Consider the following 27,778-nt stretch of genomic DNA (forward strand, 5'->3'; position numbering starts at 1 on the left):
TAATGGTAATTTTGACATTCCCGCCTTTCCCGGGGCCTGGGGGTTTGGGGTTTGAGGTAGAGCCTCCAAACCTTCAGGGTGTCTCCAGGAGGCTCTTCCCTGACTCCCCTCCAAATTCCAGAACGATTTGTCCAAGAGGTCCACATCTAGGGGCTCCCGAAGAGGGTGTCCCCATCCCTCCATTATATCCTATGGAGAGTCTGTCCCATAGGATATAATGGAGGGATGGGGGCACCCTCTTCGGGATCCATGGACCAATGATTCTAAACTTTGGTGGGGAGTCAGGGAACAGCCTCCTGGAGCTACCCTGAAAGTTTGGAGGCTCTGCCTCAAACCCCTACCCCCCCAGGCCCCAGGAAAGTGGGAATGCTGAAATTCTCAATATAGTCTATGGCACCATAGACTTTCATTGGTGCCAAAGCCCAGGCGGCTGGATCAGGCCCTCAGTGATTTGAGTCCTTTGACTGGGGGGGGGGAGGGGAAGAATCGTTCCTGATGGGGGGGAAAGAAACATTTAAAGAAAAATATTTTGTGTGGCAACTTGGGAAAGAATTTTTTTTGCTTTGACTGCATGATTAAATGACTATTTGTTGCTCCAGGCAGTTCATCTTAAAAAAAATCTCATCCCCGGGAGAAGAGAGAGGGAGGCTGGTGCAAGGGTGAAACATTGGAGGCGGAGATAGCACTTCTTCGCCTCCACACATTTCCTTAGCATGTGGCTTGCTGGTTGCTCTCCTCTAGCTCACGGTTTTTAGGTTGGGGAATCCACTTTATGTGATTCCCCAACAAATGCCTTAAAATGAAGGATGTAGCTAGCGGTTTGCTGCCTGGACGCTGGATGTTGGCGACATCGTGCGAAATGCCAAAAATGTAGCGTCTTCACTGGGTAAGCATTTCGCTATATTTATGGCGTGCAGAAAAGCCCACAAGCAAGCAATGGCTCCTTCCACCAGAGCCTGCAAGTGGTCAGTGTCAGGTTTACACCGAGTGGATCCAGCAGATGGGATCTCGCTGCACATTGATCAGTTACACCGGCTGCTTCGATCCTGCCTCAGACCTCAAGCTCGGTCCTCAGCAGATCCACAAATGCAACAGCCAGCCTCAGCAGCACCGTAGAAATCAGCAAGATTTTTTTTTGGGGGGGGAGGGGGGGCTTTCCAAAGTCATTCCTTCATCAGATAGTGAATTTGGTAGTTCTAGACATCATTTCTTCATGCGGATCACATTTAAAAATTTGCTGGTTACCAAAGATGGCAAAGTTGTAGACTGGCCAAATTTTAAATTCTGTTTGATCTGTAGCAGTTATCAAGCGATGCCTCGAAACCTCCATGCAATTAAGACTTCATTTGCCCATTTCTGCCCATTAAACATCTATGGAGGGGCAAGGACTTTTTTGCCAAGGCCAGTTGGCAGACTTGTTCCAGCCCCATCAAACCATCAGCTGGACCGTTTCAATTTCGACAGAACCCCTCGAAAATAGCAAAGGGAGAACTCCGCCTAACTGCATCTTCCAGAGTGAGATCCACAGTCCAGCCCTGTTTCCTCTCCATTCAACATTATTGTCCCATTTCAGCCCCAGTAGCGAGATCTGCAAAAATATTGCGAAATGGAAATGTGGACGCTGTCTTCAGAGGAAGCTCGGGCCCCCAAGGCTCCCGGCCGCGAGAAGAACTCCCCAGACGAGGAAGGGCATCCGGACATCCGTGGGCAAATGGCTCAGGCTGCCGTCTGTCAGGACAAAAAAGGGGGTGGGGTTCAGTCTGCAGCTAGCAAAAAACTGTTGGCAGAGTTTAAACATGCAAGGGGGGGGGCTTAAACAATACAGAGCTTGATTGAATTTTGCAACAACTTTGTAAAGAGAGAAAGAGTCTATCAGTCTAACTGACTGTTCTTCTGGAGGCAATCCAGGAAGAAGTGTCCTCAAAGGAGCAGGGAGTCTCCAGTTGAGTCGATCAGGAGATTATTTGGAAGACATCAGGAAGTTCTATTCTAACTATGATAAATGCACATCTCCTCCGATGTCCCCATAGTCTATTCCTCACGCACACTACAGATTTTGCATATTCCGACAAATCTTATTGTGTTGTCTTTATACAGTGGATTTTATTCCTTTGTATAACCATTATACACTGAGTATCCCATTCTGTATTTTTCAGCTTCCAGGCAGTACCAGGAAATCTCCTGGAATGACCGCTCATGTCCAGGCAAGAGAGCTCCACCCCCCAGAGGGAAATGTCTGCTTTGAAGGGCCCCCTCCACCCCATGATGCCCTGCTGAGGACCCTCCCTGGAGAAAAGGGATGCTTTGGGAGGAGGACTCTCCTCCCCGGCTGAGGTCTTGGTCTTCCCCAGGTTCCAGCACCAGATCTCCAGGAGCTTCCATCCTGGATCTGGTAGCCCAACCCCCCTCCAATCTCCTGGGGCCTTCGGGGACCTCACAACCCTTGGCCGCAGAGCATCATCCCAGTCCCACCCCACCTTCTTCCTTTGAGGCACCCCATGGAATTAGGCCCCTCCCTAAAACCTCAGTGGGGCTATCTGGAGGAGCCTTAAGCGCTGAGCCAGGTCTCAGAGGCTAAGCACGGCCAGATGGAAGGCCCCACAAGGGCTGTGCCAAAGAGGCAGGCCATGGCAGTCCACTCCTCAACGCCTCTTGCCTTGGGAACCCCATGAGGTTGGCATAATCAGCTGTGGCTTGATGGCATTCCCCCCCCCACCCTTTCTGGATGAGCCCTGCTCTGCTGTCCGCACAGGATGTTCACCCAGTGTACCTGCACCCCTGTACTTGCATCTCTCGATTCACGGGCCGCTTGGCTTATGTATCCGAGCTCTGTTCGCTCTGCAAGCCAAATGCTGCAAGACATTGTGCCTCTTCCTGGTGGTTTTGTCTGGAGTGCTTTATTTGGGGGTGGGGATTTGCTCCTCAGCTGGAGATCTAACTCCAGCTATTATGGGTGTGTGAGCACTACTGTTCTCTGAACTCAAGAAGAAGAAGAAGAAGAGTTGGTTTTTATGCCCCTCTTTTCACTGCCCGAAAGAGTCTCAAAGCGGATTCCAATCGCCTTCCCTTCCTCTCCCAACAACAGGGAGGGAGGGGAGGCTGAGAGAGCCCTGAGAGAAACTGCTCTGAGAGAACAGCAGTTTCAGGACTGTGATGAGCTCTAGGTCACCCAGCTGGCTGCACATGGAGGAGTGGGGGATCAAACCTGGCTTGCCAGATTAGGAGCCGCTGCTTTTAACCCCTACACCACGCCGGCCCTTGTTGTTACCTTTGACATATGTGCAGCTGTAATTGCTGAATATTCCAGCAGAGTTGAGGCTGATGTGGATCCCGTCTGGCCTCTCCACAGAATCCACAACCTCGAACAACTCGAAGGGCGGGATCAGAACCTCCTCCTCTTCTGGGTAGAAGGAGAAGTCCTTGATGTAGGCCCCGTGGCAGGTCCTGATGGTGAAGAAGGTGTCCCTCCCGAAATTCATGGCCGCCGCCTTGTTCAGCGACGAGGAGGCAAAGTATCCAAAACGGGCCTTCTTGGCAGGTTTCGCCAAGAATCGGATGCCTTTGGTGCCACGGTACGTTTCGCGGCACTTGGAGCCCGAGCTGGCCTGCAGGACCTGAAGGGCTCTGGTCAGGAAAAAGTGGAAGGCCTTGAAGCGGAACTTCCGGAGGTAATCGCCTTTGCTCCGTCCCGCTTCCCTTACCGCTTGGTTGACCTCTCTGTACAAGGAGGTCTCCTTCTGCGTGTAGGCCAGGGCTGCGATGGCGTACTCGGCCTGGAAGCCTTCTGGCACGGCGACCGAGGCCTCGATCTCAGCCCACCTCCTGGCCGCACCTTCCCAGGCCTTGGCGTAGGTGGGACTGGCCATTTCGGCCTGCTGGAGCACCCCCGCCTTCTCCCCCATGCTGCCCACGCATCCGTTGTACTGGTCATCGAAAGAGGTGGGAGCCATATCGAAAGGCCTCTCTTTGGTCAAAGGGGAGCTCTTTTGAAAGGAGAAGCTGAAGACCTGGAGGAGAAGGAGATGGATGGGCCAACGGCAGGAGCAAAGGAAGGCATGGGGGGGGGGGGGCTGTATGGGACCCAGAATGATGGGCTAGCCTTGTTGGCCCTTCCCACCACGACTCAGCTGGACTTCAGAGGAAAAGCGGTGGGGAAAGTGGGAGGGGCATCATCCCAACATCATGACATCAGTTCCGGCATGGCCCAGAAGTGACGCCATTGCATCAGGAGACGCTCTAGCATTCACCTCTAACTCTATGGCTCAATGCATCATCTTGTTGCTGGCAAGCCCTCCACACCCCTGTGTGTAAATCTCCTGATGGCAAACCTAATGACAACTGTCCTCTTACACACGGGTGTCTTCGTTCGCTTCCACCATGCTTACCCACCACGTTTTCTTGTTCATTCGGCATTGATCTCCTTCAGTCATCCTGATCTGCATCGAGCAGGGAGTTGGACTCGATGCCCTGCATGGTTCCTTCCAATTCTGTGATTCTTCCTCTTTTAATTCTGCCTCTTTTCCCCTTCAGCACTCAATTCACTCTGTGGGCACTTTTTCCCCAGGTTTTCTAAGAGTGCTTTTGCAATGTTTCCCCCTTGTTTAGCTACCACGCTGATGGTATTTAAAAAACACACCATTTCCCTTGGATTTTCTCCCCCCACCATATCTATCTATCCATCCACCCATCCACCCATCCATCCACCCACCCATCCACCCACCCATCCATCCATCCATCCATCCACCCACCCATCCACCCATCCACCCATCCACCCACCCACCCACCCACCCACCCATCCATCCATCCATCCATCCATCCATCCACCCACCCACCCACCCACCCACCCACCCATCCATCCATCCATCCATCCATCCATCCATCCACCCATCCACCCATCCACCCATCCATCCATCCATCCATCCATCCATCCATTATTCAGCTTCTATCCCTCCACTCCCATGAACTGGCTCGTGGCGGCTAAACATGTGTGAGACCCCATATTAAATCCCACCATAAAACCATATCAAGGACCCTTGAAGATCACTCCCCAACCTCCAGAGTTGTCTGAAGCTGAACCCAGCTGGGACAGAGGTCCTCTGGCTGGACCAGCATGCCAAGAGGCAGTGGAGATCCTGGCCCTCGATGGGGTCCAGCTGACATCTGTGACCTTTGCCAGGAGCCTGGCGTGATTCTGGACCCCCCCTCATCAATGGAGGCCCAACTTGCGAATGTTGCCCGCCTGGCATTTTGCCCCCTGTGCCAGGAACAACAAATCGCTCCCTGCCTCTCCACTCCTGACCCAGCCAGAGCGACCGGTGCCACTGTCACCTCTAGGCTCGGCTTCCCTTGAGACTCACCCAGAGACTCCAACTGGTCCAAAACGCAGCAGGGCAGCAGGGCGAGTCCTCCCAGGAACCCAGTGGAGGGCACCCCTGAAACCATTGTTTGCCCAACTGCATGGGCTCCAGATTGGAGACTGGATTAGATTCAAGGTCTGAGACCAGCAGAGCTGCGGGGCTGCCTCTCCCAAAATCTGAGCAGGGCCCCTGGCCCCACAGGAGTGAAACTGGCCTCGATCCGTCCTGGTAGATTGCTTTGCCATCCAAGATGAGGGCCCTGGCAAGGCCGAGTTATCCCTCCAGATTGACCGGGGAGGCCGGGACTCCAGCTCAGTCACATCTAACTGGCTGGCCTCCCTGGGAAGCATCCGGAAGCTGTTAGGACACCAAGGCAAAATACAGGGCCAAAATAAGAATGCCCCCCTTCTCATTTAGCAGGACTTAGCCGGCAGACAGACTAGACTGTGAATTGTGATGTGATTTTTTAATTATTGTATTTTTTACTCTGACAATGCCCACCCTGACTCCCATGGGAAGGACATTCTGGGACAAGGGAGGAGCACTGCTAATTGATGCAAATGGCTGTCCTTGCCCAGAATCAGTATATCAGTGATACGGGGGGCGGGATGGGTGGGTGATGCTCTGGCTTTTGGGCAAAACCTCTATGATAGAATTCTTTTCATACCATAGAGTTTTGCCATTGTTGTCCCCCCCCCCCCCAACGTCCCTGGCATGCTGACACCAAATCTGGGTGACATCAGCAGGTTGCATTTCGGAAGGTAGTTGTGGGGGTTGTGGGGGGAGAGGTGCATCCTAAAACCAGGGCCTCCCACCGGACTAGGGGATCAGGCCCCCCTACTCACTCCTGAAGGTGCCATTAAGATTCAGTCCACAGACCTCCGACTCCCGCCCCCCCCCCGTCTGCATTTCCCCACCAGAGGCTGAACCCGCCTTCCCATGTGCTGAATACCTGAAGTTCTCCTGAGAGAAATCCCATCAGGTAGAGGAGCAGGACCATGCAGGGAGGCGGCATCTTCCTTCTCTGCTCCTGCAAAAAACCCCAGCTTGGGGAGGGGAGGAAAGAGAGAGGCTGAATCTTCTGTCCCCCCAATGGGCAGTGGGGAGAGCCAGAGACCCCCAGGCCTCACAGGGGTGGTCTGCTCTTGTGGGGAGGGGCTGAGGAGGGTCTCGCAGAGCGGACAGTGTCTGACTGGGATTCTGGGTGATATACATTATATGGATTTGTGGAACACAATTGAGTCATACACACACTTTAGCCACAGTCATGTTATTAAGAGAGATCCATGAAACTGTGGCCAGAATATGCTTTGAAGAATAATTCTAAGTGCCCCCCTTTGGGCTCTTGTAGGTCTGACATTTGTTATCTTTTGTGTGTTTATTTGTTTGAAGGAGGAGGGTCACTGGAGGCAGGGGAGGGGATCCCTTGTGTTCTGCTGTGGAGTGAAATAATGCAGAGTGGAAAATGTAAAATGGCCATCCCTTGGATGGCAGTAAGAAACAAAATAGTCAAACCCTCTGCTCCCTCCAAGCAGAATAATAAAACATGGGACCCTCCCCCTCCCTGTCAACCCCCTAGTCCTGATGGTCCTGTGAATGAGGAGGAGGATCCAGGGAGGGGAACAATAAAATCAGGGTCCAGTAGCTCCTTTAAGACCAACAAAGATTTATTCAGGGCGTGAGCTTTCGGGGGAAAGCACCCTTCGTCAGGCTATGATCTTCTTACATGACAGGGAATATCTAGCAAAAATCAGTTCTGTTACATTTGTGTCACAACCAGATACAGCCAATGACTGAAAAAATGGTCTTTACAGGGGAAAGCATGAGACAGAGTACGGACTTTTCCCAAGCAAAGCAGGCTAAAAGAGAAAGTGAGAGAAAAGCGAAAGAGGGGTGGCGGAATCAGAGACCTTTTCAGAGTTACCCCCTTCAGTAAATGTGCATAAGCATGTAATTTACTCAATAAATCTCTTCCAATCAGCACCAAAGAACAGTCAGGTGTCAGCAAGAACGAACAATTTATTTCATTCTCCCAGAAATCTACGCTGTCCAGGATTGCCTCCAACCCTCAATACTAACATCTTGACTCCCACAAACCTCTTTCCATTTTCCTCTGCCTGTTTTCCAGCTTTATAAACCCTTCAACCAATATCACTCAGTTTATCAAGACCCATCATCCTTTTAACAGCGTTTAGACATTTTCCAGGTACTTCCAAATTTCCTCTGCCATTTTCCCACAACTTTCTCACAACAGGGTAATGTCCAGTTTAAAATGCCAGAGGAAGATGGAGGCTTATACAAATAAAGTCCGTGTTTTGGGACTAAGCATTTATTTAAAAAGCATTACATTAAAAAACTTCAGTTTAAAAGAGTTCTCATAGGGTGAGGACTTAAAAACCTTTAGATAACAGTTTCATTTGCTCCCATTTATATCGTGCTCAGCTTTCACTTAATCAAAACTTATATTTAAACCCATAAAGACCATAGGTTATTTTAGCCCATGCCAGAGCTAATGTGCTTCTGAAAAACGCTGATATTCCCCATTCTCCCCCCTCTCTTGGGCAGAACTTTTAACTTTCTCTCTCTCTCTTTTTTTTTTTCTCTACCAGAGAAAGGGGAAGGGTTGGGTGACCAAAAAAGAATTCCTTCGATGTGATAAGCCCCTAGTTGTTATCTCCCGCCCAGGATTATGTTAAAACAATAAAAAAAAACTTTCACATTATAAAATTTATCTAAAAACAAGCCACTTTGGGTTATATCCAACCTAATTTACAATATACAGACACCTTCACTTCTTAGTTGTCAAACATAAACAAACCAAACCTGAACAGATATCGTTCAAAGCAGGAGATTCAATTTTAAAACCAAAACAACCCCGAACATTTTACTTTCTAATAAAAAAAGGAGTGAAGTTTCATTGCAAAGACCATTTTTCAATCCCCCGTTCTCTCCCCCTTGTCAGATTTTAAAATGCGTCTCCTGGACACAAAAACCTTGAGATTCCATTCCATCGCTGGACTAAAAGAGAGGGGGAAAGAAAGCCTATTTTGGCTTCACTGAGCCTAATAATTTTTACCTCATTTACAAAATTAGGGTTTCTCATATCTTATGGGAGCCAACTCTTTGGAGATTTAAGAAACTCCCATAAAACCCACTGACTTATATAGTGGAAACTGACAAAGGGCAAACAAGAACTGTGAGAGGAGGGGGAGAACAATCTTGTCTCCCAGCCGCCTTTCATTTAGCGCACACATAAAATTATCTCTTTGCACCCAAAATAAAAAAGCACATTTAGTTCTTACCAATGGAAATACACATATTATTTATTACATTCAATATAGAGCACGCTTGTTCTCTAACCAGAGATTCTCATAATAACCAAAAACTTTCTTAATAACATGATGATATGAATAACTTCAAGACTTATCATGTAGAGGCAGAGTTAGAATAAACATTGCTCAATTAATAACACCTTTAACACATCAATACATTATTTCATTTGGTTTCTTGTAATACTACAGGAATCACAAAGGGTGATGTGTTAGCAGAAAGAAAAACTATCCACTTTTCCATATTTCAATACAAACATAATTTTTTCCTCACTTACCAATTATGGATTTTAAATCCTGTCCAGGGTATACTCCTTTTAGCCTGCCTAGATATTTATGAACCCGAAAAAAAACATTCCGCCACCCCTCTTTCGCTTTTCTCTCACTTTCTGCCTGCTTTGCTTGGGACAAGTCCGTACTCTGTCTCATGCTTTCCCAGCCAAAACCCTTTCATTTTGTCCCTTCCACACTCCTTTACCAGTACAGTAACTCTTGTACTGTTTATATCATCAACTGTACCTTTCATTTCTCCTTTTCTACATCCCTCCTTCTCATTACCTTTATTTACCAGACTCCTTGGTTGCCTTGCTCCTCTTCTTTCAATCCAAACTTTCCTAGCCTGTTCTATGCCACTATTAACCACCTCTGCCAAAACGTTGAATTTCAGTAGGTGTGAAAAAGGAAGGTCCCAAAAGCCAATCTAAATTCTCCTGGGTCCTCCTGAATTTTGGAAGATGCCCCCTCATTCCCCAAATATCAGCAGAAGCAAGGGGCACCTCAACATAGCCAATCTGGTCATTTCCTTGAGGAACCTGGCGGAGAGGGAACCTGGCAGCCACGTTTAATTTTGGGGCAGAAGCCTCCACATCAATAGCTGGCTGTCCCAAGGCTGCCTGCATTGTTCCATCTCCCCAATATTCAGTTTGATCATAAAGATCCCTAAGGTCTGCCAGCCCAATGATGCGTGCAGAGGAAGGGTTACTTCTCCCTGTAGGCTCCAGAGTGGGGAGAAAACCAGGATCAACTTAATATGACTGTAAGATACGGCACTGTAGTGGAATTTGGAGTTTGACTCCCTGTCCTTGGGAAGTGACCAGCAACTCCCTGGGAGGAATATGGGGAGGTGATAGCCTTTGATATCTCTACCAGCAACACTTTGGTTTCTCTTTGTAAAGTACACTAAATTCTAGGGGATTCATTGGCTGTTTTGACAACAGATTATCGTTGTCTGTATCTGGTTGTGACACAGATGTAACAGAGCTGATTGTTGCTATATATTCCCTGTCATGTAAAAAGATCATAGTCTGACGAAGGGTGCTTGCACTCGAAAGCTCACGCCTTGATTAAATCTTTGTTGGTCTTAAAGGTACCCCTGCTGGACTCTGATTTTATTGTTCCCCTCCCTGGATCCTCCTCCTCATTCACAGGACCATCGGGACTAGGGGGTTGACAGGGAGGGGGAGGAGAACAAGTGAGCAGGTCCCATGTTTTATTATTCTGCTTGGAGGGAGCAGAGGGTTTGACTATTCTATTTCTTACTGCCATAAAGGGATGGCCATTTTACATTTTCCACTCTGCATTATTTCAATCCACAGCAGAACATAAGGGATCCCCTCCCCTGCCTCCAGTGACCCTCCTCCTTCAGGCAAATAAACATACAAAAGATAACAAATGTCTGACCTACAAGAGCCCAAAGGGGGCCACTTATAATTATTCTTCAAAGCATATTCTGGCCACAGTTTCATGGATCCATCTCCTTTAAATGTATTATCCCATATTTCACAATCTGTCCCACTGGACCATCCTTAGGAATTCTTATCTGACTGTTCGCAGAAAGACCGGGACTTTTGCGCAGTCTGACTTGCCAGTAGATGGGGCGTCCCCCACAGAAAACCTATTATTAGACGTCTTACTCCCCATTGTATCATGTTTCCTTCCAGAGCCTGTCGTCTGAGTCTTTCGGGACCACAGTCCCACGGCTGGCAGCCTAATGCTTCTTACATGCCAGTCAGACGCCCGTTAAAAATCACACCCAAAAATATTATTGGAGCAGTGTTCTTATTTAACCAATCTACTCACCAAGAAATCCTTGCCTGTTGCTGCTGGGTTCTTGACTCACTGGCTGCGAAGCAATGGAACTCATCCAGGGCTAGTCAAAAGAAGACCAGGGCGCCTCCCCAAAATTGAGATCAAAAAGTTCTTCAGCCAGAGAGTCAAAATGATCCAAAAGCGGATCCCACTTCTGACACCAAATAGTTATGTACCATGCAGTGTAAAATTTACAAGCATGGATAGAAAGCCAATTGGTGCATTCTCTGAAGTCTGCATCAGTGCAGCTCATTTTTAAGACCTTGAGACGTCATCATGAGGTATCCTGACGCTCAGTCCCTCACTGTCCCTTTGACCAATCAGGTCAACGATGAAGGGCGTACAATCTGACCTATCACGTATGGCTATATATATTATTACAATTTTCTCGCTCTTTGTTTCAAAGAATACATTCCTTTATATGGAGAGATGCTACATTCAGGAGCTATCTGGTTTTGACAAATTCAAGGTTACTTTGAGAGACAAAGAAATAACTATACACATAGTGCCACAGCAGCCAACAATGAACTCAAGATACATTCTGCCTGACCTAAAAATAAACCATAGACAGACTGTGGCTAAAGTGTGTTCCACAAATCTATAGAATCTATATCACCCCTGCCCTGACTAGGCTGGCGAGCCTGGCCTCAGAAGCAAAGCAGGGTCAGCCTCGGCTTGTATTTGCATGGGAGACCCCCAGGGAAGTCCAGGGAGGCAATGGCCGACCTCCTCTGCTTGTCTCTTGTCTTGAAACTCCTGCAAGGCTGCCGTAACCCAGCTGCACCCTGATAATGCTTTCCACTGGGGGGGGCTGGGGGGGCTGGGGACAGTCTGAATGTAGACAGGGGTAGGGGGAACTCACCTGGCTCCTATTTTCCCCAGAGCTGCGTCCCTACCGGGGCTCCCTTGTGCTGGTGCTCCTTCGCCCCCGGTGCCTCTCTCAGTCTGGCCGCTCCTTCTGTAGCCAGCACCTGGAGGGGCTGAAGGTGAGTGATAAGCTAGATGGGTTCCAGGAAGTGACCCATTTGATCCAGCGAATGACTCCGTTAATGACCGTTCTTATGGTTCCCCACACAGGATAGTCGCTGTAAGAGCCCCTGGCACCCTCCCGCCAGCAAGAAAAGACGGTAAAGAAAAAGAGGAAGAACGGGCAGGCCCACTGACAGTTGTAAAAAAGCGAGCGGGAGCCCTGTGGATGAGGGTTGCCAGTTGAAGGCTAGAAACACCTGGGGATTTGGGGGATGGAGTCTGAGGACTGCAGGGCTGGAGGAGGGGAAGTGTAGAGTCCACCTTTCCAAGTGGCCATTTCCTCCAGTTGAACAGATCTCTGTCACCTGGAGATCATTTATAGCCACAGGAGATCTCCAGATGACTTCTGGAGGTTGGCAACTTGAATTGTCCATCCCACTGGACCAGGATAGGAGGGAGGGGCACCTCTCTGCCCAAAGAAATCTCCCCAGTGGAGCCAGGCAGAGAGGAGGGTCTCCAGAGCTACTTGGCTGCGGCCTGCTGTCCTTTCCCTTCTGCAGAGATTTAGCACGTTGCCAGGCCAAGGGCCCCAAGATGACAGGAGCAAGAATTCTGCCACTGTGAGATAATTCGCAGCTGCCCTTTGGATTCCAGGCATGTGACGCTGGGAAGTGGCCATAAAGCTAACACACCGCCCAAGGCAGCATTATTAGCTGTGACGTCTTTTCCAGGGCACATTGGAGGATGCCCTTGCCAGGGGCTTTCACAGCTGGGTTCTCCTGTGCATGGAAAGTGCAACATGGGCCTAGAATGGGCCTTGATTGGCCTTTCTCAACTTCTTCACTGTTGGCATCCTTCAGGCTTCGAGAAACCCCAGAAGTGGTGCAATGCTGCAGAATAGGGTTGGGAAGCAGAGCTGTGGCCACGCCCACCCGGGGCCCCGCCCCTTCCCATCCCCTCCAGGCCCCTCATTGGCCATTTTGGGAGGGGGAAGAGCTGGTGGACATGACCACATATGGTCATATCACCTCGTACATGTTTAACAAATTATTAAAATATATTAAAAATTAATTAACTCCCACCCATTTGGGAAACCCTTCCAGGGCTGTCAAGAACCTGCCCGGGTTTCACAAAACCCTGGTTGAGAAAGCTTGGCCTAGATTCTAGGAACCAAAGAGCTTGAGAGGTCTACAAATTATTACCCTAAGACTCCTCTGGGCAGTGGAAAGTGAGGTATAAAAAGCAACTGTTAAGAATGACCCTGGAGACAGAGAGTCAGGCGCCAAATTCTCTTTTGCCATACAAAATGCATTTCATATGGGAGCGTGCCTGCATGTCCAACACTAGATCAGCACAAAATCACCCGTTTAATTGACACCCTGTACCAACCGCAAAAAGTCCCTCCCATGTCTCCTCTGGGTCAGGGGACAATCTGGGTGACAGTCTTTCCCACAAGCCCATGGTTCCTTAACCCCTCCAATTCCTAATTAATTTCTTAAAAATGGAAAAGTGGGGAGGGGATTCTGAGATATATTTCCTCCGTCTGCATGCCCAGATGGACGTTCTGCTGATGATCTTTCGTACTGCGGCCTGGAGTTCCCCTAAAATGTCTTGAATTCCCGGTTCTAACGATCCTTGGCCAGCTCTCTTTACTGCTTATGTGCCGTCTTCTTCTCGTAAGGGGAGGCTGTGGTCGGATGTCAGCACACCCTGTTTCAGAAATGAGGGTGGGGTCGGGGTGTTGTGCAAAAACTGTTCAAGCTTATTTCAAACAACAATTAAAATAAGATAGATTATAATATATAGCAGGTAAACAATTCAGTGTACCATCCATTTACATGGCAGTACATCAGCAGCTGTAATAGGCAAATAGGACTTAGAATCCTAGAGTTGGAAGGGGCCATACAGGCCATCTAGTCCAACCCCCTGCTCTACGCAGGATCAGCCCAAAGATGTATTCTCTTCCACCCCCCAACATGCATTTAGGAAACACCATCGACACCAGTATAGGATGGGGGAGACTTGTCTTGGCAGGAGCATGTGTGAAAAGGATCTAGGAGTCTTAGTAGACCATGCATAGAACAGGAGTCAGCAGGGTGACTCAGTGGCTAAAAAGGCAAATGGGGTTTTGGGCTGTATCAAACGGAGTATCGTGTCCAGATCACGGGAGGTGACGGTACCGCTTTACTCTGCTCTGGTTCGGCCTCACTTGGAGTCCTGGGTTCAGTTTTGGGCACCCCAACTGAAGAGGGATGTTGACAAACTGGAACGTGTCCAGAGGATGGCAACAAAGATGGTGAGGGGTTTGGAGACCAAGGCATATGAAGAAAGATTGGGGGAGCTTGGTCTGTTTAGCCGGGAGAGGAGACAACTGAGAGGGGATCTGATAACCATCTTCAAGTATTTAAAAGGCTGCCATATGGAGGATGGAGCAGAATTGTTCTCTCTTGCCCTGGAGGGATGGACCAGATCCAATGGGATGAAATTAATGCAAAAGAAATTCAGTCTAAACATCTGGAAGAAGTTCCTGACAGGCAGAGCGGTTTCTCAGTGGAACAGGCTTCCTGGGGAGGTGGTGGGTTCTCCATCTTTGGAGATTTTTAAACAAAGGCTAAATAGCCATCTGATGGAGAGGCTGATTTTGTGAAGGTTCAAGGGGGTGGCAGGTGACAGTGGATGAGCAAGAGGGTTGGGAGTGTCCTGCACAGTGCAGGGGGTTGAACTAGATGACCCCGGAGGTCCCTTCCCACTCTATGATTCTGTGATTCTATGAGATCAGAAACTCCTGGCCATCTGCTGGATTTGCCAAGGCCTGTGGCTTTGCTTTTTCACTTGCTGCAAAGTTCCAGCGAAATCAATTTCTGGCATTGCGTACAATTTGAGCAAGAATATCTGTGGGCTTGGCAGTTTGTTTCCTCCTAGACGCTTTAGATTAAATCCACTCAGGCCTTGCTGTTCTTTATTAATTCACCTATAAATGCTACAAGCAAAGGGGGTTCTTATCACAACTCTCCTTCTATTTGTCATTTTGTTATCTGGGCAGATTTTGTGTCTCGTGGCTTTCTTGTATATGTTTAAATGCATTGTTCTTAATGGATCTTTAGTCCTCTACAATCAAATGTATCTTTAATAGATTTTATGATAACAATTTTTAGATTTCTCAACCTCTTTTGTTCCCCAGCTTGTTACAGAAGTTGGGTTTGTTTCTTTCCACTTTTGTTTTCTGTTTTCACTAGATTCCAAACCTGCCAGCAAACAGTCATTTCAGAGGATCCTATAGGAATGGGCACAGGAAAGAAATTCAGTCCTGTTTGGACTCGGGTCAAATCAGTTCACCAGAATCCAGATAATTGATCCAGATTCAGAGATTCGGTTTCAGAGGTCTGGGTTTGGATGAGTTGATTCGGCACCATTATAACCTACGGCACCATTAAAGACGATGGGAAATTTTGCTTTTTTTCTATTCTATGGTCTGACAAGGTTGACTCAGCCTCAAGGTTGACTCAGCCTTCCATCCTTCCGAGGTCGGTAAAATGAGGACCCAGCTTGCTGATGGGGAGTAAACGGTAATGACTGGGGAAGGCACTGGCAAACCACCCTGCATTGAGTCTGCCATGAAAACGCTAGAGGGCGTCACCCCAAGGGTCAGACATGACCCGGTGCTTGCACAGGGGATACCTTTACCTTTATGGTCTGGCAGGTGGAGATTTGAGGCAGAGGCACCAAATTAGCAGCAGTGCTTTGGGATCCTCTCCTCAAAAGAACCCCCACATCTCAAATATATTGGACAAGGGGATCCAATTCTACGGGCACCCAAAAAGGGCACCCCTGTCCTACCTCCACAGGAAACGAGTTCGAATGGAGGCAGCCTCTTTGGGTGCCTGGAGAATTGGACCCCCTGGCCCAATCTTTTTGAAACTTGGGGATGTGATTGAGAAGAAGCTTCTACAGCTATGCTGTAAATTTGGTGTCTCTACCTCAATCTCCAGCTTCCCAGACCACGGAACAGACAAAAAGGCGAAATTTCCCATTGACTTTAATAGCTGCCTAGGCTATAATGGAGCATCCCCACAGCCGTTCGGATAAGGCTGGTTTGGACCGGTTGAAGCGCAGGGATGGGCTCGGATACGGCTGAGAAGAGCCAAATCATCATTGATTCGGGTGCTTTTTGGCTTACCCGAACCGAATCCCTAAATTGTCTCTCTCCCCATAAACGCCACTCTTTTGAAATGCCGGGAATATTTCCTCCTGTGCCTTCTCAGGAGCAACGTAAGAAGCACCCAGGAAGAGCCCTGAACAAGCTAAGCAGGGGCAGCCCTAGTTTGCATTTGGTGTGGGGGACCAGCAAAGAATCCCAGAGCGGCTACTCAAGAGGAGGCAACGGCCAACCACCTCAGTGTGTGTTTTGCCCGGAATGAAGCAGAGTCAGCTCTGACTAGTACTTGGATGGGAGACCACTAAGAAAGGTTGGGGGGCTGCACAGAAGTAGGCAATGGCCAGCCTCCTCGGTATGCCTGTGGCCCTCACCTGGATTGACCCAGCCTAGTCCAGCCTCCTCAGATCTCAGAAACTCTGTGTGTGTGTGTGTGTGTGTGTGGTGGGCCTTTTTAGCCCTTGGATGGGAACAGTCCAGGCTCACTGTGCAGAAACAGGCTTGGGGTCACCAGAAGTTCAAGGTCACTTCAGGGCACCTTCCACACCACCAAGAATAGGTAAGCCTGTCCACAGGTGGGACCCGGGGGCCCTCTGGAATTCCAGCTCCTCTCCAGAGGAAAGAGACCAGTTCCCCTGGAGGAAAGGGCTGCTTGGGAGGGGGGACTCTGTGGCGTTATCCACCCCTGAGGTCCTCGCCCTCCCCCTGCTTCCCTCCCCAAATCTCCAGGCGTTTCCCAACCTGGAGATGATATTATTTCCCCCTCCCTCTGCCACGGCTAGGGAGAACCTGCAACAGGAACCTGTAATGGGCTGGAAATCAGTCAGATCCATATTTCTTGGGGAATGGCCTTTGGTTTGGGCCAGCCTGGTGTTAACTTCTCCTTCCCATCATAGAATCATAGAGTTGGGAGGGACCTTCAGGGTCATCTAGTCCAACCCTCTGCAGAATGCAGGAAATTCACAACTACCTGCCCACCCACAATGACCCCAATTCCATGCCCCAGGGTTGCCCGCTCTTCTCAAAAGGTTGTGATGGGCTAACTCTGGAGACCGGTCGGGGCCTGATCCCAGCGCGTCTTCAGCATTATGGTGCAACACCCAAGATGCCTCTGCTGGATGAGGCTGCTCTGTGTTCCTGCAAACTGAGAAAAATATTTTCTGCTTCTGTAGGTTGTGTTTGCTGCAGGCAGACTTGTCAGCATCTTGGGTCTGCGCAGCTTTCAGGAGAACAGAATCCCCCCACCCCAACCCCTCCACTGGCCCCACCCACACGTTGCTGCCTTCAGCCTAGCTGGCCCTGCTGCAAAGACCCAGAGGCAGCTGTCCTGGGGGCAGGATGCTATTGCAGGATGGTCCTCCAGAAGGCATAGTTTCAACCAAGCAGGGATAACTGGGAAAGGCCTCGATTCAGCAGGGTGGCCGAGTCAGTCTGAAGCAACAGAACACAGTTTGACTCCAGAGGGACCTGGAGCACCATCAAAGGTTTATCCTGGGCAGAAGCTCCCATGTGCATGCCTCTCTTCTGAGGTCCTTATCAGGGGAAGGCCTCGGTCTCTCTGCCCTGTGGCTGGCCCTCCAGGGGGTTGGCCCCCGTGTCAGATGGAAAGCTGGCCTAGATGATCCGTCCCTGGTCTGATTCAGTAGGGCTCTTCTGATGTCCTTATGAACTGTGAGAGAATGGAACAGCTCAAGAGGACGTTTTATAAAGCAATAAGATTGTAAAATGTACGTATTCCCTGACTTTCAATATTATCTGCCTTAGGTGGTTCTGTTTGTTTGTTTCGGTTGTTTTCTAAGTCAGTCATTGGATGTCGCAGTCTCTGTCTTTATTCTGGGAATCACTGTTTGCCATCGAGACATGGTGGAGATCGTAGCGGCTAAGAATGCATGTAGAAGGGAGATGGCCAGAGGATGTCAGTTCAAGAGCAAGGTCTCAGCAAGAGGAGATCTGCAGTGAACACTCTCAGAACATGCAAATTCTGCAGTGTGCACGGTTGATCAGAATATGAAGAGCGTCCTGCAGGGGGCATCAGAGGAGAAGTTTATTTAGCATAGTTAGTTGAGGAACTCCCCTTCAGTGTCCTGATTGGCTCGATGGGAGACTTCCTGCTCCTTGGAGCCCACCTCCTCCCTGCTTGCCTCCAGAACAGACTGAACAGACACCAGAACAATTAGTTAGATCTCTCTCTTTTTATGCAAAGTAGTTTCTCTTCACAATAAAACATTTTATTCTTTTAAGCAGCCTGGTGCCTCGCTTCTCTTGCATACCTAAACTCAGACAGCAAACACACCTCAGGACAACGCAGCAGCCTCACCATTCCAGCGGCTCCCCCCGAAGCAAAAGCATCCTTACAAAATAGCAGGGAAGTTATCCGAGTCCCAAGCTTTGGGCTGCAAACGGCCTCTTGTGACGCTGGGCTCATCCCGGCCCCTCAGACTGAAGCTGCAGTTTCTTCCTGTTCCACATTTCCTCCCCTTTCTCTTTCCCAGGGATGGTTTCTGCAAACTGGCCAGGGAAAGCGCCTGCAGTACCAGCTGGTCAGAGGAATTCTGGAGCTCCAAGGCCTCCAGAAAAGAGAAGGAACGCCCAGAGCAGGACGGGGGCTTGTAGACTAGCAGACCAACGGGTCACACTCCCGTCTGTCGAGGGAAAAAGAGGACAAGTGTTTGAAATGATGCTCATTTGAGGGTGGAAAAGCTTTCGATGCCTCCCTTCAGCCCAGCTTCAGGTCCCCCGAGGTGGCAAACCATCAAACGCGTGGAAACAAGCTTTTGGAATACGTTGGGGGGAAAAACAACAAAACACAAGCGTTCAGCAGTTCAAACCTAGACTCAGAGAATATCCAGGCGCAGGAGGGACGGTCAGCCAGGGAACAGCAGCAAGACTTCACCCACCGGCAGGAGACGAGGACAGAAGGGACAGCCTGATCAGCCTGACAAAGGGGTGCCATAATTTGGGGGCATGGCAGAGAAGGCCCTGACTCAGGTGGCCACACATCTAGGCTGAGAGGGCATGGTCACCCAAAGAAGGGTCCCTGAAGAGCACTGCAGTGGGTTGGCTTACCTAGGCGGTCCTTAAGGTCCGCTGGTCCCAAGTCATAGCAGCTAAAAAGGTGAGTGGTAACGAAATGGAGTGGGCAGCCCCTGTGTGTGTGTGTGTGAAACCCCAGCAAGAGGCTCTTGAGGCAAGGGAGAAGCCGAGGGGGTTGGCCATGGCCTTCTTCTGCAGAGCCTTCCTTGGGGGTCTCCCTTCCAAGTCTTATGGTGACCCCAGCAAGGGGCTTTCAAGGCAAGGGAGAAGCCGAGGGGGTTGGCCATGGCCTTCTTCTGCAGAGCCTTCCTTGGGGGTCTCCCTTCCAAGTCTTATCGTGACCCCAGCAAGGGGCTTTCAAGGCAAGTGAGAAGCCGAGGGGGTTGGCCATTATCTTCCTCTGCAGAGCCTTCCTTGGTGTCCTGCCATCCAAGACTTATGCTGACTCCAGCAAGGGGCTTTCCAGGCACGTGAGAAGTGGTTGGCCATGGCCTTCCTCTTGCAGAGCCTTCCTTGGGGGTCTCCCTCCCAAGCACTGACCCTGCTCAGCTTCCCAGAACTGAAGGAACCGGACTCCTCCATGCTGCTTTCCTTCCCCCAGCAGCTCCCTTACCTGTGCTGAAATTGCATCGTTGGGTTTTGCACCTTCGTTCTGCAAAGGTCAAAGAGGAAATGGTTAGCTGTGAGCCACTCATGCCTCCTCCCCTTGAAGAGCAGCCAGCAGAAGAGAGGAAGGCACAGCAGGTGTGGCACAGGGGCCCAAGATCCAGTGGGAACATCTGAGACTGAAAAGATGCGGAAGGCTGCCTGTGCCTTCTGGTCATAGATGCCTGGTGCTTTTCTAATGCCAAGCCTTTGGGAATCATGAGCCCTGAAGTTTTTAAAAATTAATCTCAAGCCAGATTGGGGTTTTTTTTGGGGGGGGGATGACTTTAGAGAGGCATGCTTTGTGTTTTAACTGGGGGGGGGGTTGCTTTGCCTGCACAATTTAATGCATATTTGTTTCTTTAATGCATATTAGTTTATCAGCGATACTTGGAGATGCCTTTGGGTAGAGAAAGGTGGCATATAAGGACCAACTCTTCTTCTTCTTCTTTACTCTATGCAGGCCTTCCGTTGCCCTTGACCCGGAGACTACAGTGGGTACAAAATGCAGCTGCCAGGGTCCTCAGGAGAACAACGTGGAGAGCCCGCATCCAGCCAGTCCTGAGGCAGCTGCATTGGTTGCTGGTTGTGGCCTGGATCAGGTTCAAGGTTTTGGTCTTAACCTTCAAGGTCATTTGTGGTCTAAAGGTAAAGGTAAAGGTACCCCCTGTTCAAGCACCGAGTCATGTCTGACCCTTGGGGTGACTCCCTCTAGCGTTTTCTTGGCAGACTCAATATGGGGTGGTTTGCCAGGGCCTTCCCCAGTCATTACCCTTTACCCCCCAGCAAGCTGGGTCCTCATTTCACCGACCTCGGAAGGATGGAAGGCTGAGTCAACCTTGAGCTGGCTGCTGGGATTGAACTCCCAGCCTCATGGACAGAGCTTCAGACTGCAAGTCTGCTGCCTTACCATTCTGTGCCACAAGAGGCTCTTATTCGTGGTCTAGGTGCAGTGTATTTGAGGAACTATCTCCTTATGCTTCCTGTAGGGTTCTCTGCGGTGCCGGTTCAATTAGGTTGGTGGCCCCTGGCCCACCTGATGCTCTCCTGCCCTCGACTAGGACCAGGGCCTTTTTGGCCCTGGCCCCAACCTGGTCAAATGAGCTCCTGGAAGAGCTGAGGGCCCAGATGGAACCAGCCCAGTTCCGCATGGCCTGCAAGACGGGCTGACAGAAGACCTTGCTGGTAACAGCATCCCTGAAGGCTTGGTGGATTGGGGAGGCAGGGTAGGGGGGTTGGTTAGGGTTTCTCCCGGGGTGAGGATTGTGGGGGTTTAAGCATTTCATTGCATTGTAGTGGATTTGTTGTTAGCCGCCGCAGCCTGGCAGGCTGGGAGCAGTGGCCTATAAGTATAACAGGCAAACAAACAAATATATAAACTACTACTACTACTACTACTACTGTTGTTGTTGTTGTTATTGAGGAGCACCAGGCAATACCTTTCACAAACGCGCAGTTGTAGACGCTGGAGTCTTCCAGGGAGAGAAGGTGGATGAAGGTTGTGTCGGGGGCCTTGGTGAAGTTCACCACCTTGAACATCTCAAAGGGAGGGATGAGCACTTCGTCCTCGCCAGGGAAGAAGGAGAAGTCCTTGATGTTGACCCCGTGGCAGGTCTCGATGGTGAAGAAGGTGTCCTTCCCGAACTGCAGGGCGCTCTCGTTCTTCAGCGAGGAGGAAGTGAAGTGTCCAAAGCGGACCTGCTTCTGCCGCTGGGAGGCGAAGCGGACCCCTCTGACCCCGCGGTAGACCTTTTGGCACCGGGGCTCCGAGGTGCTCCTCAGGGCACGCAGGGCCCTGGTCAGGAGGAAGTGGAAGGCCTTGAACTGGAAATGCTGGAGGTAGAAGTCCCTGGTGCGCCCGGCCTCCCTCACGGCCGCGTTGAAGTCCCGGTGGAAGCGCCCCTGGATGGTGTAGGCCGTGAGGGCGATGGCGTACTCCGGCTCGAGGCCCCCGGGCGGCACGAGGGTGGCTTTCCTCTCGTCCCACTTGGAGGACGCCTCCTGCCAGGCTTCGGCATAGACCCGGTTGTGGGCGAACTCGGTGCGGTTCAGCTCCTCCAGCTCGGCCGCCATCATGGCCGCACAGCCCTTGTACTGGTCGTCGAAAGAGGTCAGGGCCATGTCCAGGGGCGACTCTCGGATGGGGAAGAGGTCTCTCCTTCGGAGGGGCAAGCCGGAGGCCTGAAACAGAGAGGGAGGCGTCGGGACAGGCTGGGGGAGAACCAGCACAAGCAGCAGGAAACGTGATGTGGCGGCCACATCACGCTTACCGGCCCGGGAGAGAGCAAAGGCTTTTGTCCTGCTGGTTTTCAGTTAAGCATTTAATCCCACTAGGAGAATTTAGAATCATAGAATCCTAGAGTTGGAAGGGGCCACAGAGGCCATCTAGTCCAACCCCCTGCTCAATGCAGGATCAGCCCTAAGCATCCTAAAGCATCCAAGAAAAGTGTGTATCCAACCTTTGCTTGGAGACTGCCAGTGAGGGGGAGCTCACCACCTCCTTAGGCAGCCTATTCCACGGCTGAACTACTCTGACTGTGAAATTTTTTTTCCTGATATCTAGCCTATATCATTGTACTTGTAGTTTAAACCCATTACTGCATGTCCTCTCCTCTGCAATTTGAAGGACTTTGTCTGAAATTACAATGTTGACAACTGAGGAAGCACTAACGAAACGGTATATTTACCCGGAATTTCCTATGTGCATTTTTTCACAATTGAGACTACAGTTATTAATTCAGAGCCACCAAGACTACATTCTTGGCTGCTCATTCTTTGTAAGATTTGGCATATTTCAGTTACCATATTAATGTTCTAGTATGATTACAGTTGAATTTTAAAGACAGCTGGACAGCTTTGTCAGTGCCGTGGTGAGCCCCAGGTCACCCAGCTGGCTGCCTGTGGTGGAGGAGCAGGAAATCAAACCCAGTTTGGCAGATTAGAAGTCCACACTCCTGACCACGACACCAGGCTGGATCTCAGAGGCCTGATCCAAAACTATGGATGAGTCGTGTAGCGGCCAAGTTTTCAGAAGAGCCCAAATTATTTGAGAGGGTGAAAAGCAAGGTCGACTGCAGAGAGCTCCAAGGGGATCTCCCCAACCTGGGCGAGGGGGCGGCCATCGGGCAAATGTCAGTAGGTGTCAGGCGATGCGCTTGGGACAAAACTTCCCAGTCCCCAGGCTAGGCTCACGGGGCCTGAACTTGCTGAGGCCGAGAGAGAGGAAGATCTTGGGGTCGTCGTGGGCAGCTCCGTGGAAGGGTCACCCCAGTGCACTGCTGCACGGGTGGAAAAGGCAAAGTCTGTGTTAGGGATTATTTAAAAAGAGACTGAGGATAAAATGATCACTATTGTAATGCTCCTGTCCAGTGGTATGGTGTGGTCTCATGTCAAGTGCTGTTCTGAACCAAACAGGCCATTGGTTTGATCCAACAGGACTCTTCTTCTGCTCTTAGCAAAGGATTCCTCCTGACCCAACCGGCCTCTTGTTCAAAGCCCTTGCAAGGGAGGGTGTCAGGAACCCCAAGCAGTTGAGACCCAGCATATTCGCTCAAAAGACCCCACTCTCAGGCTTCGGGATAAAACTGAGAGCCAGTTTGGTGTAGTGGTTAGGAGTGCGGACTTGTAATCTGGCGAGCCGGGTTCGATTCTGCGCTCCCCCACATGCAACCAGCTGGGTGACCTTGGGCTCACCACGGCACTGATAAAACTGTTCTGACCGGGCAGTGATATCAGCGCTCTCTCAGCCTCACCCACCCCACAGGGTGTCTGTTGTGGGGAGAGGAATGGGAAGGCGACTGTAAGCCGCTTTGAGCCTCCTTCGGGTAGGGAAAAGCGGCATATAAGAACCAACTCTTCTTCTTCTTCTTCTTCTTTAAGTAAAAGTCTTTATTTGGAGAATCAAGACAAGGATCAGCACGTCACAGAAGCTCAGACAGGCATCCGTGCAGAGATGCCAACCCCAGCAGGGACAGGGGGCAAAGGGGCAGCCTTTGGCAGGAACATCAGTTCACACAACAAAACTGAGGAAGAAAGCACCCGCCCTGAATAAATCTTTGCTGGTCTTAAAGGTGCCCCTACTGGACTCTGATTTTGTTGTGCTGCTTCAGACCAACACGGCGACCCGTTTGAATCTATCAGTTCACACAGAGCAATAGAGTTTCCTCTGACCTGCAAGGTGACAAAAACAAGAGATTTGGCCATCTGTTCTTTAGACTGCGCTCCCAGTGAGGCCAGCCTTGTGGGGAGAGATTTAAAAAGAAACACAGGATGAGCCTTTGAAATGCAAGCAGGAGATGGGAGGGCCACTCTCCAGGGGGCTGGGAAGGCGCCACAGCTCAGCGGGAGACCCAGGAGCAGAAGGAAACAAATGAAAGCTCAAAGGGGGCGAAAACCACAGGTCAGGAACTGGGGCCCTCGTGGCTTCCTCGACTGTGTTCCGCATCTCCTGTTGGGCCCCCTCTTCTCCTGCTGCCTTCCTCTCCTCCTAGCATGACTGTCTTTTCCAGGGATTCTTGTCTTATCAGGAGGTGCTGGATGTATGGTCGTCTCCGTTTAGTTATTTGAGCTTCTAGGGAGGGTTCATGCTTGCCTTGCTCTAGAACCTGCTGATCCGTCTTTTGGGTCGTCCGCAGTATCCATAAAACTCTCCTCCAGCAGCACATGTCAAAGGAATCCATGTTCCTCCCAGGAGCTTTCTTAATCGTCCCACAACAATATGGTGCAAGAAGAGGGGGAGGGTGGAGAAGAGAGAGCAGAGAGGGAAAGCCCCTTCACAGCCAGCCTGGTGTCGTGATTAAGAGGAGTGGACTCCAGTCTGGCAAGGCGGGCTTGATTCCCCGCTCCTCCTCATGCAGCCAGCTGGGTGACCTTGGGCTCCTCACAGGCCTGAGAGAGCTCTTCTGACCGAACAATAACATCAGGGCTCTCTCAGCCTCGCCTCCCTCCCAGGGAGGAAAGGGAAGGCGATTGTAGAGAAAAGCAGCATAGAAAAGCAACACTTCTTCTTCTTCTTCTTCCCCACACAGGGTGCTGCAGCCAAAGAGGATTAGTACTTTGGAATCCTTCCTCTAAGCCTGGGATTCCCAACCGGAGTTCTGGGGAGCCCTGGGGTTCTGCAAGGGCTTCCCAAGGGTTACATGGCCTTTCCCAGACGTCCGGAGGGCCACTGGAGTCCCCCGACGTCACTGGAGCCCCTTCCCCTGCTGCTCTACGGGCCTTGCCTCTTCCTCCGCGATGGGAACGGGGAGTGATCGATCAGTTGTCCGCCTTCCACCACTTCCTTCCACTCCCACTTCTCCAAAGGGGCACATCACTATTTCCGGGATACCTCTAAGCCTGGGAAACATTTCAGGGCTTCCTCCCTGGTCCCAAAGGTTGGAACATCCTTCAGGAGTGGTGTGAACGTTCAGAATATGCTTGGGAAGCAGAGCTGTGTCCCCACGCCCACCGAACCCCTCCCCTTCCCACCCCCCCAGGCCCATCACTGGCCATTTTGGGAAGGGTTCAGGTTTGGACTCCTTGACAGTCAATTACTCCATGGGGGTCCTACAGTCAGGGGGAGACCCAAGAGCAGCATTCCTCTTCCTCAGCCCTCCCCTCTTGTTCTCCTCGCCCAAATGCCTCCGGCTGGTCCGGTCATGGTTCCCCTCCCAGGGAGGTAGATATAGGCATGGGGTCATTTCAGCCCCCCCCCCCCGCTCGTCCTACATACCAGAAGGCCTCCTGGGAAGGCTCCCGTCAGGTAGAGAAGCAGGGCCGCTTGGAGGAGCCACATCTTCAGGGTCCAGTCCTGTGAAAAAGCCAAGCCAGCTCAGTGTATTCCCCCATGGGGGGAGCTCCATGTCCTTCTGCTGCAGCCTGGCCTGGGACATGTGAGGTGGGGAGGCTCTGATATTCGGGGGGGGAGAGCTGCAGCTCAAGGTCAAGCCAGTTTTGCATCCTAGAATCACAGAATCATAGATTTGGAAGGGGCCATACAGGCCATCTAGTCCAACCCCCTGCTCAGCGCAGGATCAGCCCAGAGCATCCTAAAGCATCCAAGAAAAGTGTGTATCCAACCTTTGCTTGAAGACTGCCAGTGAGGGGGAGCTCCCCACCTCCTTAGGCAGCCCCTTCCACTGCTGAACTACTCTGACTGTGAAAAACGAAATGCAGAAAGAAATTTCTGCACCCTAACAAAATACAGAAAAGACATTTCTCTGTCCCAAATCCAAATGCAACAAAGCTTACTTATGGGGAGATTTCTTCACTGCCTTTAGAATAGAGTTTCGCAGCATCTTCAAGACTGACCAGATTTGTGTCACGGGATGAGTTTTCATGAGCCACTGTGTCTGAAGAAGTGAGCAGCGATTCACAGAAGCTTCTTCTCTGCCGCAAAGTTTGTTAGCCTTGAAGGGGCTCCTGGACTCTGCCCCTGTTTTGCTGCTGCGGATGGACTAGTGTGGCCACCCACCTCAACCTGCCTCCCTGGAAGGGGCCTCATTGAGCCGTACAGAGTGGGACTCCGTCCGTCTTGTGGTATAAGGAAAGATGGACTCTCATTCTAGCTTCCTCTGAAGCAACGAGCAGGGACTCATGCAAGTTCACACCCTGCCACCGATGTTGTTCATCTTGAAGGTCCGACCAGACCAATCAACGGGGCTCCCCATCGTGATCTGTCTCCCAGGAAGGCAGCACATCTAGCCAGACAGAACAGGGACCCATCTGCCTTGTGCTAGAAGGACACTTTCTCACTTAATCTGCAGAAGTGAGCAGGGACTCCTGGAAGCTCCTCTCCTGCCGCAAATTTTGCTAGTCTTGAAGATGCTCCTGGACTGGTTTGCCATTGCCCACCTCCCTCTAGCAACCCTGGACTTACTTCCTTGGTGGTCTCTTGTCCAGCTACTGATTAGGGCTGACCCTGCTTAGCTTCCAAGACTCAACAGGAGGGGTCAAGGCGGAAGGCACACAGAGGGGGCGGCCCTTGCCTGCCTCTGCACAGCCACCCTGGCCTTCCTTGGGGGGTCAAAGGACTACCCAGTTTCCCGGCTCTGCCAGGATCAGGCCATCCTGCGCCACCCAGGCCAGGTGGTCTGTAGCAGAGGGGCCTTCTTGCCAGCTAGCTATCGGCCAACTAGCTGTTGGGAAGCTCTGGGGTTGCCAGGGATCTCCTGGGATTACAACTAGTCTCTGGGCTACAGAGATCTGCCCACATGAAGGAAACGGCCACTTTGGCATTAGACCCCGCTGAGGAGCCACCCCTCCCTTCCCCAAACCCTGCCCCCAGCCCCACCCCTCCAGGAAATCCCCAGCCAAGAAAGTGGGGCAAGAAATCTCCCGTCAGAGAAAAGGACCTCTTCCACCCCACCCCCCACAATGAATGCAGAGCAGGGCCCTGATTCAGCAGCCAGACGGGAGGCGCTGTTACCTGGCTCTCTCTCCACGGGAGACACGCAGGAGCGCTGGGCTATGGGGGGCTTCGTGGTCCCCTGCACTCCTCCCAAAGCCACCTCTCAGCTGCGGGGCACCCTGGGAGGGACACGGGGAAAGTTCTTTTAATAGAGCCCTGTCCCTGGCCACAACACACACACACACACCCACACACCCATGTGCCCCTTCCCTGGCTGGCTCCAGGGCTATTTATACTGCACAGATCGGCACAAGATCCCTCCGGGAATGTTTGGGACGGGGATTGCGTTTCACAACAGGGGCAGGGAATGCAGCCAGAGTTCCCCCTTTCAAACAGAGACGGACTCACCGGAGGGGAGGGGGGAGTCAGGATGCCACATCTACGCTGGGAAACTCCTGGAGATTTGGGGAGGGAGCCCTCAGTGGGGCACAGGGCATAAAGCCCACCCTCCCCACAGCCGCCACCTCCTGCGGACCTGCTCTCTGTTGGCTGCAGATGAGCAGTAATTCCCGGGGATCCCCAGGTCCTGCCTGGAGGCTGGCATCCCTACCTTGTGAGATTGGAAAGGGAGAGGGAGGGAGAGCGCCTTTTTGCCGCCTGATGGGCGCGATAGAAAAACCTTTCGTTCTCCTGATGAAGCTCAGTGAAAACAAACGTATTTGCTGGAAATGGTTTGAGAACTATTTATTTAGTTGTTTGTTTGTTTGCTTGTTTATTTCCTAAATAACGTTTTTTGTTTTGTACTTTTAAAGAAGGGAAGCAACAGTAACCAGAAATGAACTCTGGCCTCCCACGGGCCCATCCCTCCCCCTGG

General features: G+C 51.0%; 2 protein-coding genes across 4 annotated transcripts; both read right to left on the minus strand.

Moving 5' to 3' along the window:
• Positions 1–315: 315 nt before the first annotated feature.
• On the minus strand, positions 316–11,876 carry LOC143839287 (GPI-linked NAD(P)(+)--arginine ADP-ribosyltransferase 1-like). 3 transcript variants are annotated; one of them, XM_077341103.1, is made up of 4 exons: positions 11,637–11,876; positions 6,310–6,403; positions 3,269–4,007; positions 316–1,728 (listed from the first exon to the last, which is right to left on the minus strand). In XM_077341103.1, exons 2-4 carry the CDS (start codon positions 6,370–6,372, stop codon positions 1,628–1,630), a joined length of 903 nt encoding a protein of 300 aa, XP_077197218.1. In that variant the 5' UTR covers positions 6,373–6,403; positions 11,637–11,876; the 3' UTR covers positions 316–1,627. The 3 variants fall into 3 exon arrangements, with proteins under 3 accessions (XP_077197218.1, XP_077197220.1, XP_077197219.1); XM_077341105.1 differs by lacking the exon at positions 11,637–11,876 and adding an exon at positions 10,766–10,943; XM_077341104.1 differs by lacking the exon at positions 11,637–11,876 and adding an exon at positions 9,245–9,745.
• Positions 11,877–18,053: 6,177 nt separating this feature from the next.
• LOC143839289 (erythroblast NAD(P)(+)--arginine ADP-ribosyltransferase-like) lies at positions 18,054–27,131 on the minus strand. The gene is made up of 5 exons (XM_077341106.1): positions 26,983–27,131; positions 25,288–25,365; positions 21,014–21,755; positions 19,543–19,581; positions 18,054–18,538 (listed from the first exon to the last, which is right to left on the minus strand). Exons 2-5 carry the CDS (start codon positions 25,348–25,350, stop codon positions 18,438–18,440), a joined length of 945 nt encoding a protein of 314 aa, XP_077197221.1. The 5' UTR covers positions 25,351–25,365; positions 26,983–27,131; the 3' UTR covers positions 18,054–18,437.
• Between the last annotated feature and the right edge of the window lie 647 nt (positions 27,132–27,778).

This window comes from Paroedura picta, chromosome 6, assembly GCF_049243985.1.
Source record: "Paroedura picta isolate Pp20150507F chromosome 6, Ppicta_v3.0, whole genome shotgun sequence".
Taxonomy (NCBI): Eukaryota; Metazoa; Chordata; class Lepidosauria; order Squamata; family Gekkonidae; genus Paroedura; species Paroedura picta.

What these genes read in the sequence shown, in the direction of transcription:
- LOC143839289 (XM_077341106.1), bottom strand. Translation starts at nt 25,350, where the DNA reads ATGTGGCTCCTCCAAGCGGCCCTGCTTCTCTACCTGACGGGAGCCTTC. An exon ending in CCTTCCCAGGAGGCCTTCTG is followed by an intron (nt 21,756 to 25,287) that starts GTATGTAGGACG and finishes TCTCTGTTTCAG; the next exon opens with GCCTCCGGCTTGCCCCTCCG. An exon ending in CAACTGCGCGTTTGTGAAAG is followed by an intron (nt 19,582 to 21,013) that starts GTATTGCCTGGT and finishes TGACCTTTGCAG; the next exon opens with AACGAAGGTGCAAAACCCAA.
- LOC143839287 (XM_077341103.1), bottom strand. Translation starts at nt 6,372, where the DNA reads ATGCCGCCTCCCTGCATGGTCCTGCTCCTCTACCTGATGGGATTTCTC. An exon ending in TTCTCTCAGGAGAACTTCAG is followed by an intron (nt 4,008 to 6,309) that starts GTATTCAGCACA and finishes CTTCTCCTCCAG; the next exon opens with GTCTTCAGCTTCTCCTTTCA. An exon ending in CAGCTGCACATATGTCAAAG is followed by an intron (nt 1,729 to 3,268) that starts GTAACAACAAGG and finishes TTGTCCTGACAG; the next exon opens with ACGGCAGCCTGAGCCATTTG.